Source organism: Oreochromis niloticus, linkage group LG17 (assembly GCF_001858045.2).
Source record: "Oreochromis niloticus isolate F11D_XX linkage group LG17, O_niloticus_UMD_NMBU, whole genome shotgun sequence".
NCBI lineage: Eukaryota > Metazoa > Chordata > Actinopteri > Cichliformes > Cichlidae > Oreochromis > Oreochromis niloticus.
Genome location: NC_031981.2, coordinates 29,959,213 through 29,981,102, shown reverse-complemented (window position 1 = coordinate 29,981,102; position 21,890 = coordinate 29,959,213). Strand labels below are relative to the sequence as shown.

At 42.2% G+C, this 21,890-nt stretch overlaps 2 protein-coding genes across 10 annotated transcripts in view; one reads left to right on the top strand and one right to left on the bottom strand.

Annotated features, from left to right (window-relative positions):
• bcar3 (BCAR3 adaptor protein, NSP family member) overlaps positions 1–10,484 on the top strand; it is a 71,975-nt gene extending 61,491 nt beyond the window's left edge. For all 7 annotated transcript variants that reach the window (XM_005462111.4, XM_005462110.4, XM_013265426.3 and 4 more), the window contains 5 exons: positions 2,149–2,264; positions 3,981–4,152; positions 4,733–4,844; positions 7,118–7,321; positions 7,432–10,484. In XM_005462111.4, the coding sequence (XP_005462168.1) occupies positions 2,149–2,264; positions 3,981–4,152; positions 4,733–4,844; positions 7,118–7,321; positions 7,432–7,610 (783 nt within the window). In that variant the 3' untranslated portion in view covers positions 7,611–10,484. The remainder of the gene's footprint in view (positions 1–2,148; positions 2,265–3,980; positions 4,153–4,732; positions 4,845–7,117; positions 7,322–7,431) is intronic.
• Positions 10,264–21,890, bottom strand: part of fnbp1l (formin binding protein 1-like) — a 61,651-nt gene continuing 50,024 nt past the window's right edge. Inside the window, exons 8-17 of one of the 3 annotated variants that reach the window (XM_013265429.1) lie at positions 21,620–21,766; positions 21,235–21,477; positions 19,864–20,031; positions 17,555–17,569; positions 16,069–16,178; positions 15,749–15,881; positions 15,564–15,658; positions 14,846–15,021; positions 14,723–14,760; positions 13,346–14,624 (exon numbers count right to left, since the gene is read on the bottom strand). In XM_013265429.1, the coding sequence (XP_013120883.1) occupies positions 14,484–14,624; positions 14,723–14,760; positions 14,846–15,021; positions 15,564–15,658; positions 15,749–15,881; positions 16,069–16,178; positions 17,555–17,569; positions 19,864–20,031; positions 21,235–21,477; positions 21,620–21,766 (1,266 nt within the window). In that variant the 3' untranslated portion in view covers positions 13,346–14,483. Of the gene's footprint in view, positions 13,098–13,345; positions 14,625–14,722; positions 14,761–14,845; positions 15,022–15,563; positions 15,659–15,748; positions 15,882–16,068; positions 16,179–17,554; positions 17,570–19,863; positions 20,032–21,234; positions 21,478–21,619; positions 21,767–21,890 lie in introns of those variants that run through there. The other 2 variants (XM_013265428.3, XM_005462109.2) reach the window with 2 other exon arrangements.

Genomic DNA, 21,890 nt, shown 5'->3' with positions numbered 1-21,890 from the left:
ACCGTAATTTATTTTTCACATGGTTATATCCTCCGTTGCAAAGTCATTATCTTTTGTCTTCCTGATTTTTTTCTTTTTATAGACTGATTTTCTGGATGCTTTAGAGCTTTTCTTTTTTTAATGAGTTAGTTGGTGGTGACTATATATATCTATATATAAAAACAAAAACAAAGGAAGCTTGTCATGAAATGACTACTTAAGTAGAAAGTGAGCAGTGAAAAAGGGAAAATAAACAAATATCTCTATTTTCTGTTGCCTATGTTGTTGAGGGTGAGTTTTCCTGTAAACAGGAAAATGAATAGGAAAGAGGTTAAAGTGGGATTGAGCGCATGGTGAAACTCTAAAATCGGCTGTCGTGGCTCAGCGTGGGGAAAAGAATCACAATTTCTCTTGAGTAGAGTTTCTTAATGTACAGGCTGTGATCAGCTGATCTGGGCTACTGCTCTGAGGTTTACTGCTCTTTGTGGATTTACACACCTCAATTTAACAAGATGTAAGCAGAGGTTTTATGAGTTGTCCTGTTCCATCCTCTACATGGTGTTTATATTAGGCAGTTTAAAGTTGGTATGAAGGTGGAATTCGATGAATGAATCTCAGCATCATTAGCTTAACTTCAAATTCATCTGTGCTATACCTGATCTAACCTAACTCTGAGCATGAAACACAGTCACTGTGCACCAGTCACACACTGTTCTTTACTTTAAATCCATCACAGTACAGCAAACTAACCTGTTTATATCTTCACTAACCTGCAGAGGGTCTTCATCCAATTCTTAAAAAACAGTTAGTCTGCCTTAGTTTGATTAGCAGCAGTTTCGCAATATGATAAAGCTTAATGTCACATGTACAGACATAGGGTTAAAAGATGAGGATTTATATTAAAGCTTTTCCAGTACATCAAATCCCACTGAGCATCCTTACCTTTAAATCTAACCTCTGTTCTTCCTCTCCTGTTGTGTCTTTGTTATCTTTCTCCATCTCTGAGTGAGCTCTTTCTTTTCTGTCCTTGTGAAATACAGCAGCTGGACCTTAAGCTAGCAACACACTGTGCCACAAACTGCACACAAGCAGTTTGTGTGATTGCTGATGTTTGTTAAGCCGATAGAATTACCTGCTAGTTACAAAAAAAAGACACTCGTTATGCTCCTCTCACTCCTCATTCCTCTTTTGTAGCGCTAGCTAGATGCTGAAGTATGTCAAACGCAACTTGTGCACACCTGCAGTCGTTCTGGTGTCGCGCCCAAAAAACACGAAACAAAAAAACTCACCCCAAAACACCAGCCCACTTTAATTCCCGACTATGGCACATGGTTTTACCTCTTTGATGTCTTTTATACAACCTGGTGATTAATACATGAACAGTATTGTCTTTCATGTGTTACTGTTTAGCCTCAAATCGGTTCGATGTTTGAGATAGAGTGACGTAAAAAAAGGTTTGCCTCACACCTCAAAATGCACCAATAGTAATGAGCCTGTTTTGAAAATGTAAGGAGTAATGATAATAATGATAAAAATAATAATAATAATACATTTTATTTAAAAGCGCCTTTCAAAACACTCAAGGACACTTTACAGAACAAATAGAAAGTACAGATTTTTATTTAAGAGAGTAAAAGTAAAAAGTTGTCAGAAAGATAATTAGTGAAGATACCTGAAAATTCTACTTAAGTACAGCAATAAAGTATTTGTACTTCATTACTTCCCTCCTCTGGCAGTAAATGATGGTTTTACAATTTAGTAAATGATGTACTAATGCTGCATAGACCCGGTATGATTCATTGTTAATAATAACATATCAGAAAGTGCTGCAAGCAGCAGCGCTGTGCTGGGAAAATGAAAACTGACACCAGACAGACGTCGACACGTGCATTTAATCTGGAGGTAAACATGTTTACTGCTGCTGTGACACACAGCTCCTCTCTGTGTGTATGTGTGTGTTTGTGCACTATAGAGAATTAGATTTCCACCCTGCACCTGATGATGCTGCTGCAGCACAAAAATGATCTTCATGATGCAGAGACACAACCAAATAAAATGTTTTGCCTCATCCAAACACATGCGCTAGGCACATACAATGAAACAGGGTGACAAACTATAACAGAAAACTGTTCTAACAGCTACTTGTAAAATTTCGTTTCTCACCACCAGGTTGCCAGGATACTGGGAGTGACTCCAGAGCTTAAAGGTCAAATGGGCGTGTCCTCCGGTCTGGAGCTGGTGACACTGCCGCACGGTCGTCAGCTGAGGCTGGACCTGATGGAAAGGTACATAAATGATGTTGAATGAGAGGACAAATCACAACTTAAACCCACACACTGGCATGTAGTGTGAAGTAATAGTTTTAGTCTCTTTTTAAAACCTAATGCACACTAAGCAGTTAAAAAAAAAAGAGGAAAGATAGCCGTTTGCTTTCGTGCAAGGAATCAAAAGAATCTATATTTTTGTGTTTTGTACAAAATTCCACACACTAGCAACAGCAGGAAATTGTTTTAGCATAAATCTCCTTATAAATATTTGTCTTTATGTACAGGTAAATACGCTGTATTGGTAACTCTTTCAGGGTAGTAGCAGACACAATTCAATTCACTTCTGTTTTGATTGAATAGAACCAAATCACAACAACAACTGACTCATGGGGGTTTATACTTTAAGATAAAGACCCTGCAATAAAACAGTCAAATGACCCAGTACGAGCAAACACTTGGCGACAGTGGGAAGCAAAAAGTCCCTTTTAACAGGAAGAAACCTCCAGCAGAACCAGACTCAAGGAGGGGCGTCCATCTGCAGTGACCGGTTCTGGGTGAAGGGAGGAAGTCAGGACAAAGACGAGATGTGGACAAGAGCCAGAGATTAATAACAACTAATGATTAAATGGCCTGTATTTGTATAGCGCTTTACTAGTCCCTAAGGACCCCAAAGCGCTTTACACATCCAGTCATCCACCCATTCTCACACACATTCACACACTGGTGATGGCAAGCTACGTTGTAGCTACAGCCACCCTGGGGCGCACTGACAGAGGCGAGGCTGCCGAACACTGGCGCCACCGGGCCCTCTGACCACCACCAGTAGGCAACGGGTGTAGTGTCTTGCCCAAGGACACAACAACCAAGACTGTCCAAGCCGGGGCTCGAACCGGCAACCTTCCGATTACAAGGTGAACTCCCAACTCTTGAGCCACGTTTGAATTTGAACACCCTTTGCTGTGGAACCAATGCTATGTTACTCTTTCAAAGAGAGGGGAAGAAAAAAAAAAGCGAGCGATGGAAACAACTATGTTCGCTTACAGGTATTAAATGCAGAGAGGTGTATAAACACATGGAGAGTGATGAACAAAGCTCAGTGCAACATGAGAAGCTTGCAGCATAACTAAGGGAGGGTTCAGGGTCTCCTGATCCATCCCTAACTATGATGTTAATAGTAGACAGAGTGTCTGTCTATCAAATCTAAACTGGGAGCTCGTTCCACAGAAGAGGGGCCTGAAAGCTGAGGGCTCTGCCTCCCATTTTAACTTTTATATACACAAAATTTACAACAGCTGCACAGACTCCACTCTGCTAAGTTGACCTAAAGAGCTGGTAATCATAAAGACATGATAGTACTAACAATATAACTCCACTAATCCAATAAACCCTATTTATTAAAGGTGTGCCAAGACTTCTGAGTAAATCAGTGAGTTTTCTATTTGTTTGTACAATTACAAGCTGTTGTTTTCCCATGACCTTTCTGCAAGGTTTAGCATTTTTCTTCTAAAATACTTTCAGCATTTAAGATCTCTTAGTTATTGTGAGAAGTTTGAACTGAAGCTGATATACCACCATTAAACATGTCGTACAGGGGAACCCATCGTGGAACTCGCCCCTCCAGACAGTGAGGTCTGTAGTTAGACTACTGCACCGCTGGACGATCAGATAAGGAACAAAAGACATTGGTGTTGGGGGCTGTTTGTAATCCACCTGTCTCTTCCCTCTGTCTCCCAGGCACCACACCATGGCAATAGCTGTTGCTGTGGATATTCTGGGATGTACGGGTAGCGTGGAGGAGCGGGCTTCCACTTTAAATCGCCTCATTCTGGTTGCTATAGAGCTGAAGGACACGGTTGGTGACCTGTTTGCTTTCACAGCCCTGATGAAAGCTCTGGACCTGCCTCAGGTAATGAATGCCTAACCCTAACCCTTACCCTAAACCAGGGGTCCCCAATCCCAGTCCACGAGGGCCGGTGTCCCTGCAGGTTTTAGACATGTCCTTGATCCATCACAGCTGATTTAAATTGATAAATTACCTCAACATGTCTTGAAGTTCTCCAGAGGCCTGGTAATGAACTAATCATGTGATTCAGGTGTGTTGACCCAGGGTGAGATCTAAAACCTGCAGGGACACCGGCCCTCATGGACTGGGATTGGGGACCCCTGCCCTAAACCCTAACCATAACCCAATTGTAACCCTGACAATAAAGCCACATTTTGAGTCTCAAAAATGCCTTCAAACTTGTGGGACCTGGATTTTGGTCCCCATAAGTTTAGTAAACTTCCAATTTATGGTCCCCACAGCGGTAATGAATAGACACACACACACACACACTTTATTACATTTTTTTCCCTTACAAAAATCATAAAACCAGGTAACGCATATGACAACTAAAATCTCTCTATCATGAAAAAAAAACAAACAAAAAAGGAGAGATTTAATTGTAGTTTGAAACTCTTAATGTTGATGTTTGTTGTTGATTCAGATCAGTCGTTTGGAGGAAACATGGACGACTCTACGAAGGAACTTCACACAGACCGCTATCAGCTACGAGAAAACACTCAAGCCTTTCTACAAGAATCTGTACGAAGGCACCGGTAAGAGGACAAACACAGCCTATAGCCACTGATAACAGCTTAAAGATATAATATGTATTATTTCCTAAAAAGAGAAAAGAAATTACTTCAAATCATCATTTAGACCTGCAGGATGTCAGGCTGTGTTTTTGGGACTCTGAAAATGTAGCATCCAGGTTACATGGTCTCCATCTCTGTGTTAGTCAGGGCTGAATTAAAGGTTTTGAGGATGTGCATGTCACTTAGAATCAAGACACCACATGACTGGCATAAATATTTATAAAGTTTTAATTTTGATGAACAACACTTTTCTTCATAGTTTTCATCAACAACCATAATCAGGTCTGGACTGGGACAAAAAATGGCCACAGCATTTTTGCTCCAGGCAGCCCACCTCACTCTCTGCTAGCAACAGCAGCCTCCTGTGACTGTGAGGGTTGTTGCTGATGCTACTGTTAACGGTACAGCAGCAGCAGCCCGATAACTAACGTGTCGGCTAATTTGACACATTTTGGTGCATATGTTTTTGCTTTATTTTTATTTTTCTCTCTTAGTTTTGCCCCTAGATCTTTTCACTTCAACCACTTCTTCCACACTTAACTCTTTTCTGCATGAACACACAGGGAAGGTAGGGGAAGGGCCTGTTACCAAGTTGATAGTAGCATGTATGACTATATAGAAAAGAACAAAATTGATATATTATATCAACAAACATGCTGTGTTCAAAGTCACTTAAATCACCTTGCTTCTCCATTTTAAAGCTCAAATTAAACTTCAGCAGGTCGTCTTGACCACTTCTACATGACTAAATGCATCAAGTTATGTGAAGGAGCAGTTGAACAGGTGTGCCTGATACAGTTGCTGGTGAATGTGAGAATTTGGCTGACAGCATTACTGTAAAAATATATATAAATATCCTATTGTTCATAAATAAAACATCATCAAATAAATTAAGTATATTTTGTTTCGTCTTTTTAAAAAAATACATGGGGTAAGTAGATCTTGAGTATTGTTTTATAAAAGGGTTACTGTTGCTATGTTTGAAAAAAACGTCTTGATGCATTCTCAATCATCCAGGAAAGTAAATCTCCAAAAGTTGAATCTGTTCATCTGGACGTAGTGTTTTATGGGAGAAACGTTTCGTCACTCATCCAAGTGACTTCTTCAGTCTCAGCTGACTGCAGGTTTCCCCAAACCTTATAAACAGTACATTTGCATAATGACTGAAACCAGCCCACTGAAGGAACAATGGGCCCTGAGTAAATGTGGTTATCCCAGCTGGACTTTTGTCAAAGCTGGGAAGGCACCTAAAGAAAGCTCCAGCCGATCCAGGAGAGAAGGACAACCGCTGCCCAGGCGAAAACCTGTAGTGATCCCATATGTGTCAGGAGTATCGGAACAGTTGAGACGCATTTTTTCTAAACACCAGGTCTCTGTGGCTTTTAAACCCCAAAACACGCTGCGCCAAAAACTGGTCCACCCCAAGGATCGGGTCCCCCAACACAAACAGAGTAACATAGTGTACGCTGTTAAGTGCCAGGAGGATTGCCAGGATTTATACATCGGGGAAACCAAACAACCTCTAGCGAAGCGGATGGCACAACACAGAAGAGCTACCTCATCAGGCCAGGACTCTGCAGTTTATTTACACCTGCAGGCCAGTGGACACTCTTTCAAGGATGAGGATGTACACATCCTGGACAGGGAGGAACGCTGGTTTGAGCGCGGAGTCAAGGAGGCCATTTACGTGAAAAGGGAAAGACCATCTCTGAATCGAGGAGGGGGCCTAAGGGTACATCTTTCGCCATCTTACAATGCTGTGATTGCAGCCATTCCCCAACTCTCTGTGAATGGTACTCATGGCCATTGATCAGTGTTCTTTGATCAGTGGGTTTTGGTCAGTGATTGTTGATCAATGGTCATGGGAATTTGCATAATTATGATTAAGGAACTGACCTCACAGCCCATTGTTCCTTCAGTGGGCTGGTTTCAGTCATTATGCAAATGTACTGTTTATAAGGTTTGGGGAAACCTGCAGTCAGCTGAGACTGAAGAAGTCACTTGGATGAGTGACGAAACGTTTCTCCCACAAAACGCTACGTCCAGATGAACAGATTCAACTTTTGGAGATTTAAAAAAAACATTTAAAAAACCCCTTTAATAAAAATTCAGCCAGTAAGAATGAACATTGCATAAATTTTTTTTCTATATTTAGAGTTTAAAAAAAGCAAACGTCAGTGTTTTCATTTTTTTTTACGGCCCTCATAAACTCTGCTAACCTCACTCTGCTGCAGCCTCCTCTCCCCCGGTGGTCTGTGTGCCCCTCCTCCTGCCACTCCTCACGTTGATGGAGCGTCCTTCAATTGCACCTGACGGGGTGGAGCTCTGGGAGACCAGCGACCAGGGCTGTGACATCATGCTGCGCCACCTGGAGGCTGCACGCAACGTTGCACGCAATGCGCAAAGCTACACTGCCAATGCACAGAAGATCTTACAAGGTAAACACAAGAAGAGTCCACCAAATTCTACCAAAACGGGCGTCACGTGTTCCTTTTTAAAAAAAAAAAAAAAAAATTAAATTAAATCCACCTGTGTGTTTGTTCTTTAGGGTTTCAGTGTGACGACGATCTGCTCGAAGTGTTTAAGACAGACTTTCAGCTGCGACTGCTCTGGGGAAGTCGCGGAGCTGCGGTCAACCAATCAGATCGCTACAACAAATTCAACCTCATCCTCACTGCATTGTCACGGAAACTGGAGCCTCCATCTACAACACCAACCATAATCTGACTTCTTCTACGCGAACACAGCAGAACGGAAAAGACAGGAAGTGATTAGTGAGCGAATCAGGATCATCAGGAGCGTCACTGTTCTCTGAAGGCGCTCAGCAGCACTACAGGGGGAACGTTCACCTTCAGGTCAATGTGCTCTGATGGAATGTGAGCCAAAGCCGTGCTCATTTCATTCATGAAAAGCTTCAGAACATCTGTGCAAACAGAACTCCTTTTCAGTCCAGATGTTCACTGTCCCGTCAGGTCAGCTTTAATTATGTAGCCCAATATTACACATCCCAAGTTTGCCTGATGGCTTTTTAGAGTGAAACAGCTTCTGATTCCCTTTGTCTGAGAAAAGGATTAAGGGGAATAAATGCAAATTTTAGGAAGGAGAAAGAATGAATTTACAGTATGGACAATCACGAGAAAAACCTTTACAGCTTAAGTAGTTTCAGTCAAATAAAACACTGGAAAGCTCCAAAAATATTACCGCTGTCACGACACACTAGACTGAAAAGTGATGGCTGCACCCAAACACCTCAGACACATCTTACTTTTAACTTTTTAAAATCAGGCTGATGCAGTGGAAGTTATTTCAGGAAAGGATGTGAAGACTGGTTCACTTTTAATCACATTGATAAGTTAATATCACATGGATGTGTTTAACTTCGGGACAGTGGATTTGAGACTAACTTAGGTAAACTCAATTCATACTCATTCATGTTCATTCATTTTCAGTGGAACAGCTGTCCATCGTTTCCAGCTGTTTTAGTCGGTCTTTATCACTGTTTTGAAAATTAGAGTGTATAGGAGGTAACAAGAAAAGTGTGTGTGTACCGTCTGTACTCAAATCACTTGTGCGTCTAACATTAGAATGACTGACGAGCAGCAGCACGGTGATGCGGCGGTCATCTCACAGCATGTGGGCCTTTGCTCCCTGTGCTTGCATGGGTTTCCTTGCACAGTCCCAAGACATGCACTTCAGGTGAAATAGTCTTTCTACACTGACTGTAGGTGTGGTTGTCTCTCTGTGTTCAGGGTTTAAATGTCCTGGTAAAAAAAATAAATTAATAACGCCACATTGTCGTTCTCATACTGCACATTGCTCCAGCAGCTGTTTTTAGCCTTTCTCTGCAGTGATCTCTTTAAGATGGCTAACGTGTGTGTGTGTGGTCATTTCTGTCAGATGAAGTTGCTCGATGTCGTCAGTGTAAAGTAGCAGGTTGAAAAATGTCACAACACCCGCGGCACCTGAACAAGTGATAGAGGAAAAGGACGGATGATTTCCATCAGTCTTAAAGTTTGTGTCAAAATTGTATTTTTGTTCTGTTTTCTGTTAGCCTCATTAGCTTTGCACTATTATGCTGGTATGTTACATAACAACAAATATATATAATAATCAGGGCACTTTAAATCTATGTGGCCATTTGCTACAAACACCGCTCACCCAGCAATAAAAGAGGTAAATATTTGAGATGATCAATTCTTCCACTCAGCAGGTGACAGAAGGAATCCACAGGTAATCATTTTTGCAGAAAGTCATGATCCTAACTCTGTGTGCCTGAGTAACATGGGTCAGGTGTGCTTTTGTGTTTGTACAGACACACACGCAGAAATAATGGAAATATGTTAATAAGTGAGACATTAAAGCTGTACATATTTAAAGCATGTTAATAATAGACTGTAAATACTTTCTGTAGATGACTGTTTAAAAAAAAGAAAAGAAAAAAGATGCTGATGAATTTTAATATGTTTATATTATTATGAACTACTGTGGTAAGATTAAATAAATGCCATAAGCACGATCTGGAGAAGTTGAGCGTGTAACCATTGAATGTGTGCACTGTCATTGTTCTGAAATCTTCCAGAAACTTCCACTGAAACAACTCCACTTCTTTTCAATGCTGCTTATTTTATTAGAACAATATTCTGAGAGAAGAAAAAAAGCATTTTGTTCACAAAGTGTCCAAAGACATTCAAAGTAAAAAGATGTGCACAACAATACGAAAAGAGAAGTACTGCAATTGGTTACAACATGGTAGAAACACAGATTTACATGTTAACATCCTGCTAAAGCACCTTGTACCTGCTGTTCTTGCATTTCTTTCTGATTTTAAATAAAAAAAGTTTAAACAGCTGGAAAGTATCTTTACATGGTTGCTGGATACAAAGTTTCCACAGGACAAAAACAGGAATGTGGAGAACATATGGTTTTTGCTGGGTAGTGAACAGCACCACGCTCACAGTGTTATTAAAAAAACAAACCGTTTGTACATAAAACTTACTGCAGATTTAATATAGCGTCAAAGCTCAATTGTTATTTAGTACTTTTGCATTATATTCAGAGTTACAGCACAGTGTCCATTAGAATACACAGTTTTATGCATATATTTGGAGTCTGGTGTGTTTTCTCTCTTGCAAACTGCTGCATCACTCAGCAGCTTTAAAGGGACGGCACGCTCCAAACGGGCCTTGAGCCAAACCAAAGTGCAGCTGTCACATTTAAAGCATCACATCTAGTTAAGGGTTTGCATGAAATGCTTACCATTCTAAATGCTCCGCAACATAAATGTTATCAAAACTTTAATCGTATTCCTGTTGGAAGTTTATCGCACTCAACATGATTTCGCCGTCTGACAATAATGGCCTGAGGGTTATGGTGGGGTAAGTTTGAATGCTGAAACAATCAGTGGAACATTCAAGCTTCTCATATGTGAAGCTAACTGGAAGTCATATCTTGCAGTGTGTTGCAACTCGTTCATAATTGTTAGACTTGACTGTCACAAATTATTATCCGGCGATTAAAAACTATTACCTGTGGTCTTCACAGCTTTAAAGCAGAAACTGGATGACCTGATATGACTGCATTAACACTGGAACAAAAAAGTCATATGTACACATGAGAAAAATCACTGATGAAGCTTGGTGACGTTTTTGCAAGTCCAATCAAATGTATACTGAAGAAGTCCTGGAAGTATCAGTTGTAGTCCTAGATGAAGAGGGCAGGGCGAAAAGTTCAAGTAACAACATCTACAGCATTGTTCTGCACGGTTCACAGCTTCATCAAAGAAACACAGATTACAACGAAAGCATGGCCACCTGCTGTTTACTTAGGTCACGTGAGATGAATCGTTGGCGGCTTTTTACGTTAAGCAGTAGGTGTATAATTTTGTTAGTCTATTAAACAGAAGATCAAGTGGGCCATTTTTTTAAAAAAAAACTAACTGGTGAATGAATTCAAAGACTCTACAAAATCATGCACAAAAAAGCCTCTTTGCTCAAAATGAGATACAAAAAGAGTATAAAACTGTCAGGAGAAATTACTCACGCTTATTTGTTTGGTTTCTCACTTCTACACAGGGGTCATTCAGATAGTTCACGTGTCTCTCACCTTCATTCATTCATTCATCTACTCACTGTTTGTCAGATTTAAATGCTGTAGTACTTTCGGACAAAGTGCATCGGTTCAATTCAAACCTTGTTGTCTCTCACAAAAATGGCCGACAAACCTAAAAACAATCACCACGGAAACACATTCAACATGACAGATGTTAATATGTACAAATCATTCAATGGTTAAAATCTAACAAAAACGCACATGTGCACAAATTAACACGTTCACATGTATGGAAAGCCCATTAAGCCGGGGAGGAGGGGGCGGGGGACAAAAAAACTCATTGGTATGTATAAATGTTTGGGCTTCCGTACATGTGTACATGTCGCTGATGCATGCGTGCTTGTCATCACATTCACATGTACAACCGATTAATGGGAAAACTCTTCAGTCGCCCGAAAGAGGTGAGAGGTCAGCCCAGTTGGCCGATGGGAGATGTAGTCAGGCGGAAAAGCAGACGCATCGTTTTATGCTTGTGAGAAAAATCCATCCACAGGAAAACAAGGTGAAGTTTTAAGGCAGAGTCTTAATTGCAAAGACACCGGAGCTGCTCCTCCCCTTTCTTAGTTTGGTCAGGCACAGTCCGGAGCGAGCTGAACTGTGGTTTGGTGAGGGAAGGCCGCCATCTGCTGGTCAACTGGTGGAATCGCAACCCAACGAGGAAAAGGAGAAGAAAGAGGGAAGAGAGGTCCTGTATTTGCCCGATAGTCCTGCTATCTGTCTAATGAGCCGCACGGAGACATTAAACCGAACAAAATCCCATTCATGCTGGAACATCATGGCATTCGACGCACAACAGAGTCAGAGTCACATACGCACAGTCACAGATGGAAGGAAAGAAAACTCGCACAGGATCATAGCTGAGACACATTTATGACACATTATTTTTAAAAAACAAACAAAAACCCCACATGCGACTGTATGAGAGTGAAGGCAGGCAATGAGGAGCAGAGTGGCTCAGGCAGGCAGACATCACCAACACAGCACAGATAAGGATGAGGAGTGAGCAAGAGCGGTACAGGACTGACTGGTGTTAGTGGCAGCAAATGCTGGATGAGCACCTGACTCTGAAAGATAAGAAAACCCTGACGTGGACTCTGACGTCTGCTGTTATTTTTTTATTTATTTATTTAAATCTTGTCACAAGCTGGACCCAAAGTCTGGGAGAAAGTGTGTGTGTGTGTGTGTGTGTGTGTGTGTGTGTGTGTGAGATACGTTTTAAAAAATATGGTGAGAAAATTTTAAATAAATAAACCAGCAAGGTGGGAACAAGTTGTACTTGTGGGGTACTTATAAAAAACAACTTTATTGTTGTTATAGGAGAAAAATTTTAAGACTTGCCCCCAAACAGTGTGTCCAGCAGGTACAGAGAGTAATGTAATTTATAGAAGGGATAAGCTGATATTTAACACTAAAAGATAAATTCATTTTAAAACTAATCAGTTTATTAGGTCCACCAAGCAGAAGTGGTCCTAACCTACCTTTAAAATCCATTTCTTATATTTACAGTCACATTTGTACGTGATACAGGTGACCCATCGATACAAGGTCAGAACAGGGCAGCTCGACATAAAGGCCCATAAAGTGAGAGCAGCGTGGCGCAGAAATAAAGATCATGATGATACTGAAGCTGCTTATGATGGTTTGTAAAATCCAGAGCTTTCTGTAGTTTCAACATAAAGTTGTTACGATTCTCACTTTATGTCAGGACTACATTCAGCTGAGCTTGGTGTGCCTAATAAACTGCTGTGGTTGCCACTTCCTGCCCTGAAAGACAAAAACGGTCCACAGCTCACAGGTGGATTTGGATCTCACGTGAAGATCATAAATCCTTTATTGCTTGTTCGTGGCTTTGGCATCATCTCTCCTACCTCCCTCCTCTGAAAGCCCAGAATGCTTTGCTGCTTATGGACACGCGAGCATGCAGACATGCAAACCTCCCCGGCAGCCCGCCTAATCTCCGACCTCCTCCACCTCCCTCTCTCCCTTTTCCTCTCTTTCGCTCTCTCTCTTTCTTAGTCACCCTCCCCAGCACCAATTATCAGCAATCAGCACGAGCCCTCCACCAGCCAATCAAACCGCCCGGCCACTCTGCGGCCCCTCAGGAACCTGCAGTCACATAGAGGAGAAGAGACCGTTAATAGAAAAGCACACACGAGCTGAACCTGCTCACACTCAGACACAGCTCAAGTCGAGGATGCTTGCATTTCAGACACACAGTAGAAAAGTTCAAATGGCGAGTGGAAATGAAGGAAGATGTGGCGTCCTTTGCTGCGATAAGCACTCTTCAGACACGACTTGCTTCAGCTGGCACAGACGCCGGTAATACCCGCACTGCTTGGTTTTTATCCTCATGGATAGCGGTGGAAACTCTGAGGGTCAGGCCAGGTTTCAATCAGTGACTCAAACAAACACCAATGAACTGAAACTGTGCATCACTCTTTGTTTAGCTGTAGCAGGTCTACATCTTAATCTCCTGGGCCTAAAAAAGCTCTATAACTGGTTTAAAAACAATTAGGCTCACTAACTGCAACTCTTAATTTGTGTTGATCCTACATATAGACCCACTGATAGAATTATAGCACATAAGCGCTATCCCGATTCAAAAAGGAGAAAACAGTGACTAATAATTTTAATTTACTGCTTTGTTTTACTACAAACTACAGCCTTTAAAAAGATACTTTATTCATCGTGGTCTGTTTTCTCAGTCCTAATCCAAAAGTCTGGACTGGACTGAAAGTTTACAGAATGTGAGTGTTCAAGCATCCTTCAATAACCTGAGAATTTGACCCACATGAGGAACAAGAATTCCTGCATCGTCTGATGAACATACACCAGAGAAGGCGACTCCTGTAACAACATACACTGCCCACTCTGGAAAACTAATAGGTAGGTTTTATCCAGATCCTGTACAGTGATAACTGATAAATCGGCATTACAATGGCACAAAAATGCACACACACACACACACACACACAGAAATCAGACAGAAAGGCAAAGTAAATGCAGCATATTTCATTTCAATAAACACAGACATGTCAAGAGCTTAAAATCAAGAGTTTGATCATCTCCAGTTAAAAATAACAGAGACAGTAAAATAATTAGAATATGTGTTAAAATAAAAATAAAGTCTTTCTAACGTATAATATAAAACAATCTTAATTCATTTGATCGAGGAGAAGAGCTGTAGCTTACATACAGCGGTGGATGAGCACATGAATGCCTCATATATTACACACAAATCACTCAAACACCACACGATGAGTCCTTCCTGTTCGTGCTTAGAAACGTCGCAGGTATGAGAGGAAGACGAGTGATTATGGGGTTAAAAGAATGAGCAGGCGTGCAGGATGAAGGGGTGGGATGGAAACGAGGCAAACAAGACGACAGGAGTCCATGCAGATGTTTCACAGTGATGTCTCTTTTCCTTTTAGTGGTGTTACACTGAGAAGCAGGCAGACATGGAGAGCATGACAGACAGAGGACAGCGGAGCCTCAGATGTAGGTGACGGCACCTTTGCTGTTTTTCTCCAGCGTGATTTCTACGTAGGAGGTGGGAACGTAGCCCTCCTCCCCGCTCTGCTTCCTCGCCCGCGTCCACCCGTCGCCTTTGTCCTCCTCGATGATGTACAACACCTGCGGGCAGGCAGACAGACAGGACGTCACCTTCTCCCACGACTCACTGGAGACGAGTTTTCAAATCGCACCATTCAAATTAAACTCAAGAGTCTCACCTCGTCTTCTGCCATCACTAGCGTGCCCTCGTTCTGACCTGAGAGTCAAACAAAAACAGGACACTTAGACCACATCAGGCTTGATACTCTGTAACCAGCTCAGTTCAGACTGCATGTGCTTACCGTCAAACGAGTAGAGCGCTTTGCAGTGTCCGATGACAGGCAGGGGGTCGTCGTCGTCAAACTCGTCGTCGAACTCGTGTGGGTCGGGGTTGGGATGTCGGGGCTGCGCGGGACCGGGCCGGTGATGAGGCGTGTGATGCTCCTGGCTGGTGTCATCTGTGTAACTGCCCTCAGGGCTGACAGGAAACAGGCGTGAGCTTAGTGTGCACGGGACTGGTCACACTTATATTTGATTTAGAAGATAAACTAGAACCAGCGTGCATCAAGAGTACAGGTGGAAAAATGGTGACCAAAAAAGGGAAAAGGCTTTACTTTGGCCCATGAAACAGTTGTAGGGCTTTGAGGCAACTGTTGTTGTGATTTGGCGCTATATAAAGAAAATTGAATAGAATTGTAGAAAATATGCTGGACAGAAAAATGAAAGGACGTGGGGGCGAGACCAGCTGCTGAATACCAATTTAAGCTGCCGCAATTAAATTCAGTAAAGTGGACAAGCTTGCTGCATCATTTTTCTTTGGGCTGTCTCTGAAATCTGCCCTTTCCTTTCCATCCAAAGATGTGGCATCTTTTCATCCTTTAAGTCCTAACTCTGGTGAATGATTGAGATCTGATGTGTTTTCAAACTGTTTCTTTAACTTTTCTGAACAGTGAAAAACAAAGGTCCATTTTCAGTGAGGAACATAAAGCCATCCAAAGAAAAGACGGGAACATTCGATACCTCTCTCTGCCTTGAGGACCATGGTGATGATTATCAGCGCTGTGCCTTCTGTCTCCTCTGGAGCTTTGCTTTCCCTCCACCTCAGACAACCACGTCTGTCAGTGATACGGTTCATTAGTATACATTTAAACAAGTTGCCAGAAGCTGCATGTTGATAATAACAGACCTTCTTGTCTCGTCTTTACCTCATTTTTGTGGATTTCGGAGCGCAGTTTCTCCATGTTACAAATGGTCTCGGATATTTTGGGCTGCAGGCTGTTGGGGTCTCCCATCTGAGGATTCTTCTCATACACGTCCTTCATCTTGTTCAGAGCATCTCTGACAGAAACACACAAGCAAGCAAAGCTTATAGAGCAGACTGATGATGATAAACAGTTCGAGGGCCATAGAAGTGAACCTGGATCCTGGATGGAAATATCTGACAGTGACATCATTTAACAGTTGCAAGATCCAGAGCAGGTTTCCTAGAATCTTGCTGGTTTGGATGGCTTGGCCAGCATCTTACCTCTGATCCATCTCCTTCTGGAGCTCTCTGTTGAGTTCGTCAATCCTCTGCTGCAGTCGCTTCCTCCTCTGCTCAGGAGGTAAGTGGCTGAAATCCTCCAGAGACGGTGCCTGGGGCAGGAAAAAAACAAAAACAGGATTAGACTCTGTCGCAGAATTGATTAACTTTAGATGAGTGACGCCAGAGAATGATCCCCAGAAAGCACAACAAAAGCAACAAAGCTTATTGCATTTGCTTCTTTGTTAAGATGCAATTACAGCAGCGACTTTTTTCCATTAGGAGCCCAGATGCTGCAGCGTGAGCTGGTTTGTTGCAGAAATAAGCGGCTCAAATGTTAGAGGTGAAAGAAACAGCAGCTTCTCTAGAGCCTCTGATCCAGAAACTGTCAAAAAAGCTTCATCGGCAATTCAAATTGTTCGGTTGTCATGGAAATGTTCACATTGCCGTTTTCCCTTTCTCTGAATTTTAAAGAAGACCACCAAATCAAACCTTCAGTAATATTTATCCATCTAGAGTGCTTTGATGTGAGTCGCCTAATTCTTGACACATCAGCTGGAGAGATGCGTGCCTTAATTTGAAAAAAGGGGCAACTAATCAACATGTGACTTTTTCCCAATGCTCAAAAAAATATACATTAAAAAAAAGCATCTTCTTCCACAAAGCATGACCTAGCTAGCCCATTGTTCCTTCAGTGGGCTGGTTTCAGTCATTATGCAAATGTACTGTTTATAAGGTTTGGGGAAACCTGCAGTCAGCTGAGACTGAAGAAGTCACTTGGATGAGTGACGAAACGTTTCTCCCACAAAACGCTACGTCCAGATGAACAGATTCAACTTTTGGAGACATGACCTAGCTAGTGAAAATAACAACACAAACCAACCTTCCTATTCATGCACCACCAGCCTTATCAGTGTGCCTCCACCTGTGACGCGGGCTCGTGACGGTATGCAAATACTGAACTGTAACGCTAGCTAGCTGCACGCTTCACTTGCTTAGCTGGGCGACTCACACCAAAATAATCTGCAGGGATAAACAGCAGCACAGTTTAGAGGGAAAACATGAAAACTGGATTAATGTGAGCTTAAAGGGACAGCTCACCCACTCAGTGCTGGCCTTAAAGTCCACTCATGGTGTGATGAGTCTGCTTTATCAATTCCATAGCAGAAAATATATAAAGCATGATAATAATATTAATAATTTATATATAGCCTAATAAACAGCTCTGAATGCAGCTGACAGGAACAACAGCTGTTCCTCTAAAACTGAGGAAGTCTGTATTCGTGAGGATCCACATGTACTGTTTGTACTGACAGACAACAGGAAATCTATTCTACCTGGAGAGGAAGTGGCCAGCTATCACTACTGGGTTGTGTACTGTGTGGTAGACACTATGGGAGTCCTACATGGTGAGGTTAGATGCACCGGCACCTACACGGCCGGGTCTTCTCAACAGCACTAGTCTACACACTCACACAGACTCACTTACCATCTTCACTGACCACTGAGCCGTCACACATTAACAAAAAAGAGAGAACAACAGTGGATGCTGTTAGTTGTCAGAGTGTTCACACTGGTTACTGGATGTGTTTACTGTGTGCGTTCTCAGTGTGGTCCAGCACCTCGTGTTTACTAAACACAGCAGCAGCGTCTCCCCCCCAGCCCCCACAGTGAAACTCCCCTCTGATTGTGTTTCACGCTTTCACAGGTACACAACACTCCTGCTTCTTTTTGGTGCAAAGTTACAACACTTTCCATAACTCAGGAGATTCTCATAATGGGAAGATTTCTTGCTGATTCATTAAGGGACAAAGGAAAACACAAAACTAACAGAGAGCAACAAGCGTACTGGTAAACTAGTTAAAAACATGATCTTGTATCAAATAACAACATCCCAACTACCCAATGTATGGGGCAGTGACAGCCTGCAGAGCGTTTGATTCACAGTTCACATTTAAAGGAAAATCTTGTAAAGTACTGCATCCTGCTGGCTTTGTGCTACTCTGCTTTTTGACAGCAGGTGGCAGTAAAACAGTCACTGATGCCCAGTTCATTCTCCACATAAAGCCGGGCTTGCTGCTGCTGCTGCCATCTTGCCCAGGGAGGTCTGACTACAGGCTCTGACCCAGTCCTTGAAAATGTCATATGCTGTGCTGCCAAATGGCTCATCGGCAGCTTCCTAATCAAGTCAAACTCTCTTCCACGGTGTGTCTTCAGTCTCGTCTCCCATCCCTCACCCCCAATTGGTCGCTGCATATGGCTGCCTCTCCCTGAGCCTGGTTCTGCTGGAGATTTCTTCCTGTTAAAAGAGCGTTTTCATTCCCACTGTCGCCAAGTGGTTGCTCAATAAATAAAAATTAATCATATTGTCTTGATCCGGTCCTGTTTTACATTTCACAGCAGAGCCTCACAATAAACGCAGCTTCGGAATAATACGGACCTTGCACAATATTTTATAAAACTAATACTAGATCTACAAAAACAAGCATTTTCTAACTGAAATATTTCATTTTAAAGTGTCCTCACATCATCTGTAAAGCAGACTGAACATCCTGCTCCAAATTCAGCAGCATATAAGAATTTTTTTATTTATTTTTTTTTTTAAATCCTCTGTCTTCGTTCATACATGGCCCAGGCATGGCTGCACCTGAGCAATAATGCAGGAGCACAGATGCATTTTTCCAAAGAACACCAGCGAGCAGTGTGTGTTATAGAAGTTGGCAAATTCATGCTGGCAGACATGGAGGATCCAATAACAGGGCTTTTTTTTGCAAGATATTATCACGTTCCATACTGTTACTTCATCAACTATCCATCTATCCATGAATCTACTGTTAACAGTATACCGCTTTGTTTAAGAAGAACAAAGCGGCTCAAAGAGAAGCACTCAAAATGAATCCATTATCATAAACACTTGCTGAAATATGCCGCCTTGCACATTTGTTTAAACTCTGATTGTGTCAAATTTAGTAGACCAAACAAAAAGCTGCCAATCACAGATGAAGCTGACAGACCTGAAAGGAATAAAAGCCAATCAAAGCTGTGGACTGAAACGGAGTCTGAATGTTATTCACATGTTTGTGTTAAAACTGTGAGAAAGTAAAAAATCTGTTTGACAGCTTAATGAAGCCATTAGCAGAGCGACACACACGCACACGCACACACACGCACACGCACACACACACACACACACACACACACACACACACACCCACACCCACCATCTACAGCCTCAGACCAACATCTGCACAACACGTCTGATGTTGGCATCTCTGTTTTTATTTTGTATGCCTCCCACAAACACAACAGTGCAGCCACAATGCCAAAAATACCCTCTGAATCCCTCGCACACCGACACACCGTCAATCACCAAGGATCCTCCGTCTTGGGATTAGAGCAAAATTCCGTCTTATACATGGAGGAAGCAAAATAATCACACCAAGAGAAAAAAGAAACACAGCGATAAAAAGAAAAGTAGAAGGTGGAGGAAATGGGAGGAAGGGAAAACAGGAAAAAACAGAGAAATGAGAGGAAGAAATCATATTTTAGGGTGTCTGCAAGTTTCTCAAGTCAAATTACAATGTATGGGCTCGATGTATTCATCAATCAAGGACAAGTAGTTAAACAATCCAGGTGAAAACTGAAAGTGTGCTTTTTGTGCTCATTTGTGCGAGTAGAAATCAAGATTGTTATCGTCCACAGAGGGCCTGCAGACAGCCTGTAGAAGAATTGAAAAACAAGAAAAACACATCAACCTGCCTCACTCGAACACACTACAGGCACTACTGTCTGTCTCACCCCTCTCCTCAGGCTCCGCAAATTTCGCGGGATTCTGGGAACTGTAGTCTTTATCTCAGATAGGTAGTGGCTGACGAGGTCAGAACTAAACCGGGGTGGAGGGAATAAGTGGGAGGTGGACCAGGAACGAGAGGAGGAAGGTGGTGGAGGAGGACAAAAGGCGGGGGACTGGGTGGGGAGCAGGAAGAGAGGACAAAGCCAGAGGTCAGGATGACTTATTGGATCCATGGTGCAGTGTTTCTCCTGACGGCTGGTCGTTTTAGCTCAGAATGCATTTCTGGGTTTTAACGATCGCTGGAACTTCTACATTTGATTAATCGCAGAGTCCTTTCAGCCTAATAAACTTTGAAAATAAAACAGGAAGTAAGTTTATGATGCCAATTTGTTAAAAAAAGTGACACATATACAAATACATAATCAGTTTATCTGATGGGAATGCAAACAATCCAGATGAAAAGGGTGCTTTCCCCACTCTGCTGGTACGAGCTCTGCATGCGAGTCCTTTAGTGGTTCAGCCATCATAATCCATCCACAGTCAAATCCTCTAACTCAGCACATTTTTGTTGTAGAGATCTACCAAGAACCTCCACATGCAACTCATCAAATCTCCTGAAAAATCAATCTCAATCAGCTTCTTCACATGATCGCTGGAGCCCGGTGTGGACACTGTTTATTCTAAACTGAGATCAGTTTCAGTTTAACATTTTTCTGTCAACGTGGATCGGAGGAGCTCTCTGTTGAAAAGAAGTGATGTCAAATCTAAGCGACACAGTCTTTAAAAAGAAATGATGACGCTCAGATGAACCAACAGCAGGCAGTTAATGATTGATCAATACGGTCTTTATGGAGAGGGGCAAGGTCCAAGGAGTGTGTTGGAGGAAGCATTTGAGGGTGTTGTCATTGGAAAGGTGACAAAAAAAAAAAGCTGCAGCTCAACGTGAGCTGAAAATACAAGCTTGATCCAGAGGAAGTGATTAAATACGGGTGAATAACATTAATAATATCAGAAAATATGCAAAAATATGACTCAGTAAGAGAAAAATGTATGATGTAAAGGGCAGGGACGGTCAAAATCGAATGAGTTCCTAATAAAGCTGTGTGACTGTTTGTATGAAGGCTGTTAAAGAACACGCTCTAGTGCAATGTAGGTATGTAGGTCACTATGGAGAGCCCTTATAAAGGTCCTACTGAGTGATAAACATCTAAGGATTATGGGTAAACAACTGCAAATTCACCTGCAAACAGAAATTGTCAGATCTTTTTAGCATGTTATACATAACACGCTATTATTTTTAGGTCTATATTTGATAGACTAACATGAACAGGTCCACAAGGGTGAATTACTTTCAAGCAACAACAAGCATTCATCACTTCCTGTACCTTTGGTTTCTTCCCAAACAGCCAGAGTTTGTTCTTGGTTCTGCTCATGGGGTGTTTCGGATCAGATCGTGGCCCCGGTGCCCCGTCTCGATCTCGGTCTTTGTCTCCTTTGGGCGTGTTGCTGATGGTACCATCTGAGCCCGTTCTGCTCAAATTCTGACTGAAGTCCTCGAAGGGGAAGTCAGCGGGAGGTTCAAAGCCAGATTTGAATGACTCCACAACTATTGCTGAATCCTGGGAAGTGAGGAGGAAAATAAGTTTTCCTATCTTTATCCAAACACCAACCCCACGTCTAGACTATTACCGGCTTATCTGTTTCACAGATTTCTGAAGATGCTAGCAGTAACTGCTTTTTCTCCTTTCTTCCTACACTTACCCTTCGCTCATCTACAGCCTTGGCAGCTGAAACCATTCCCTCTAGACATTTCGAGATGATGGGAATAACTCTCCGCTCTGCCTCAGCAAAGCTTCGATACGTCTCTCCAAGTTTTACCGTCCGACGTTCATCCATGTTCTGCAGATTCTGTTACACAGAGCACAGGAAATGGAATCAACACTAGGAACTAGCCAAGCACGACACACACATAGACACACACATAGACACACACATAGACATACACATAGACATACACATAGACATACACATA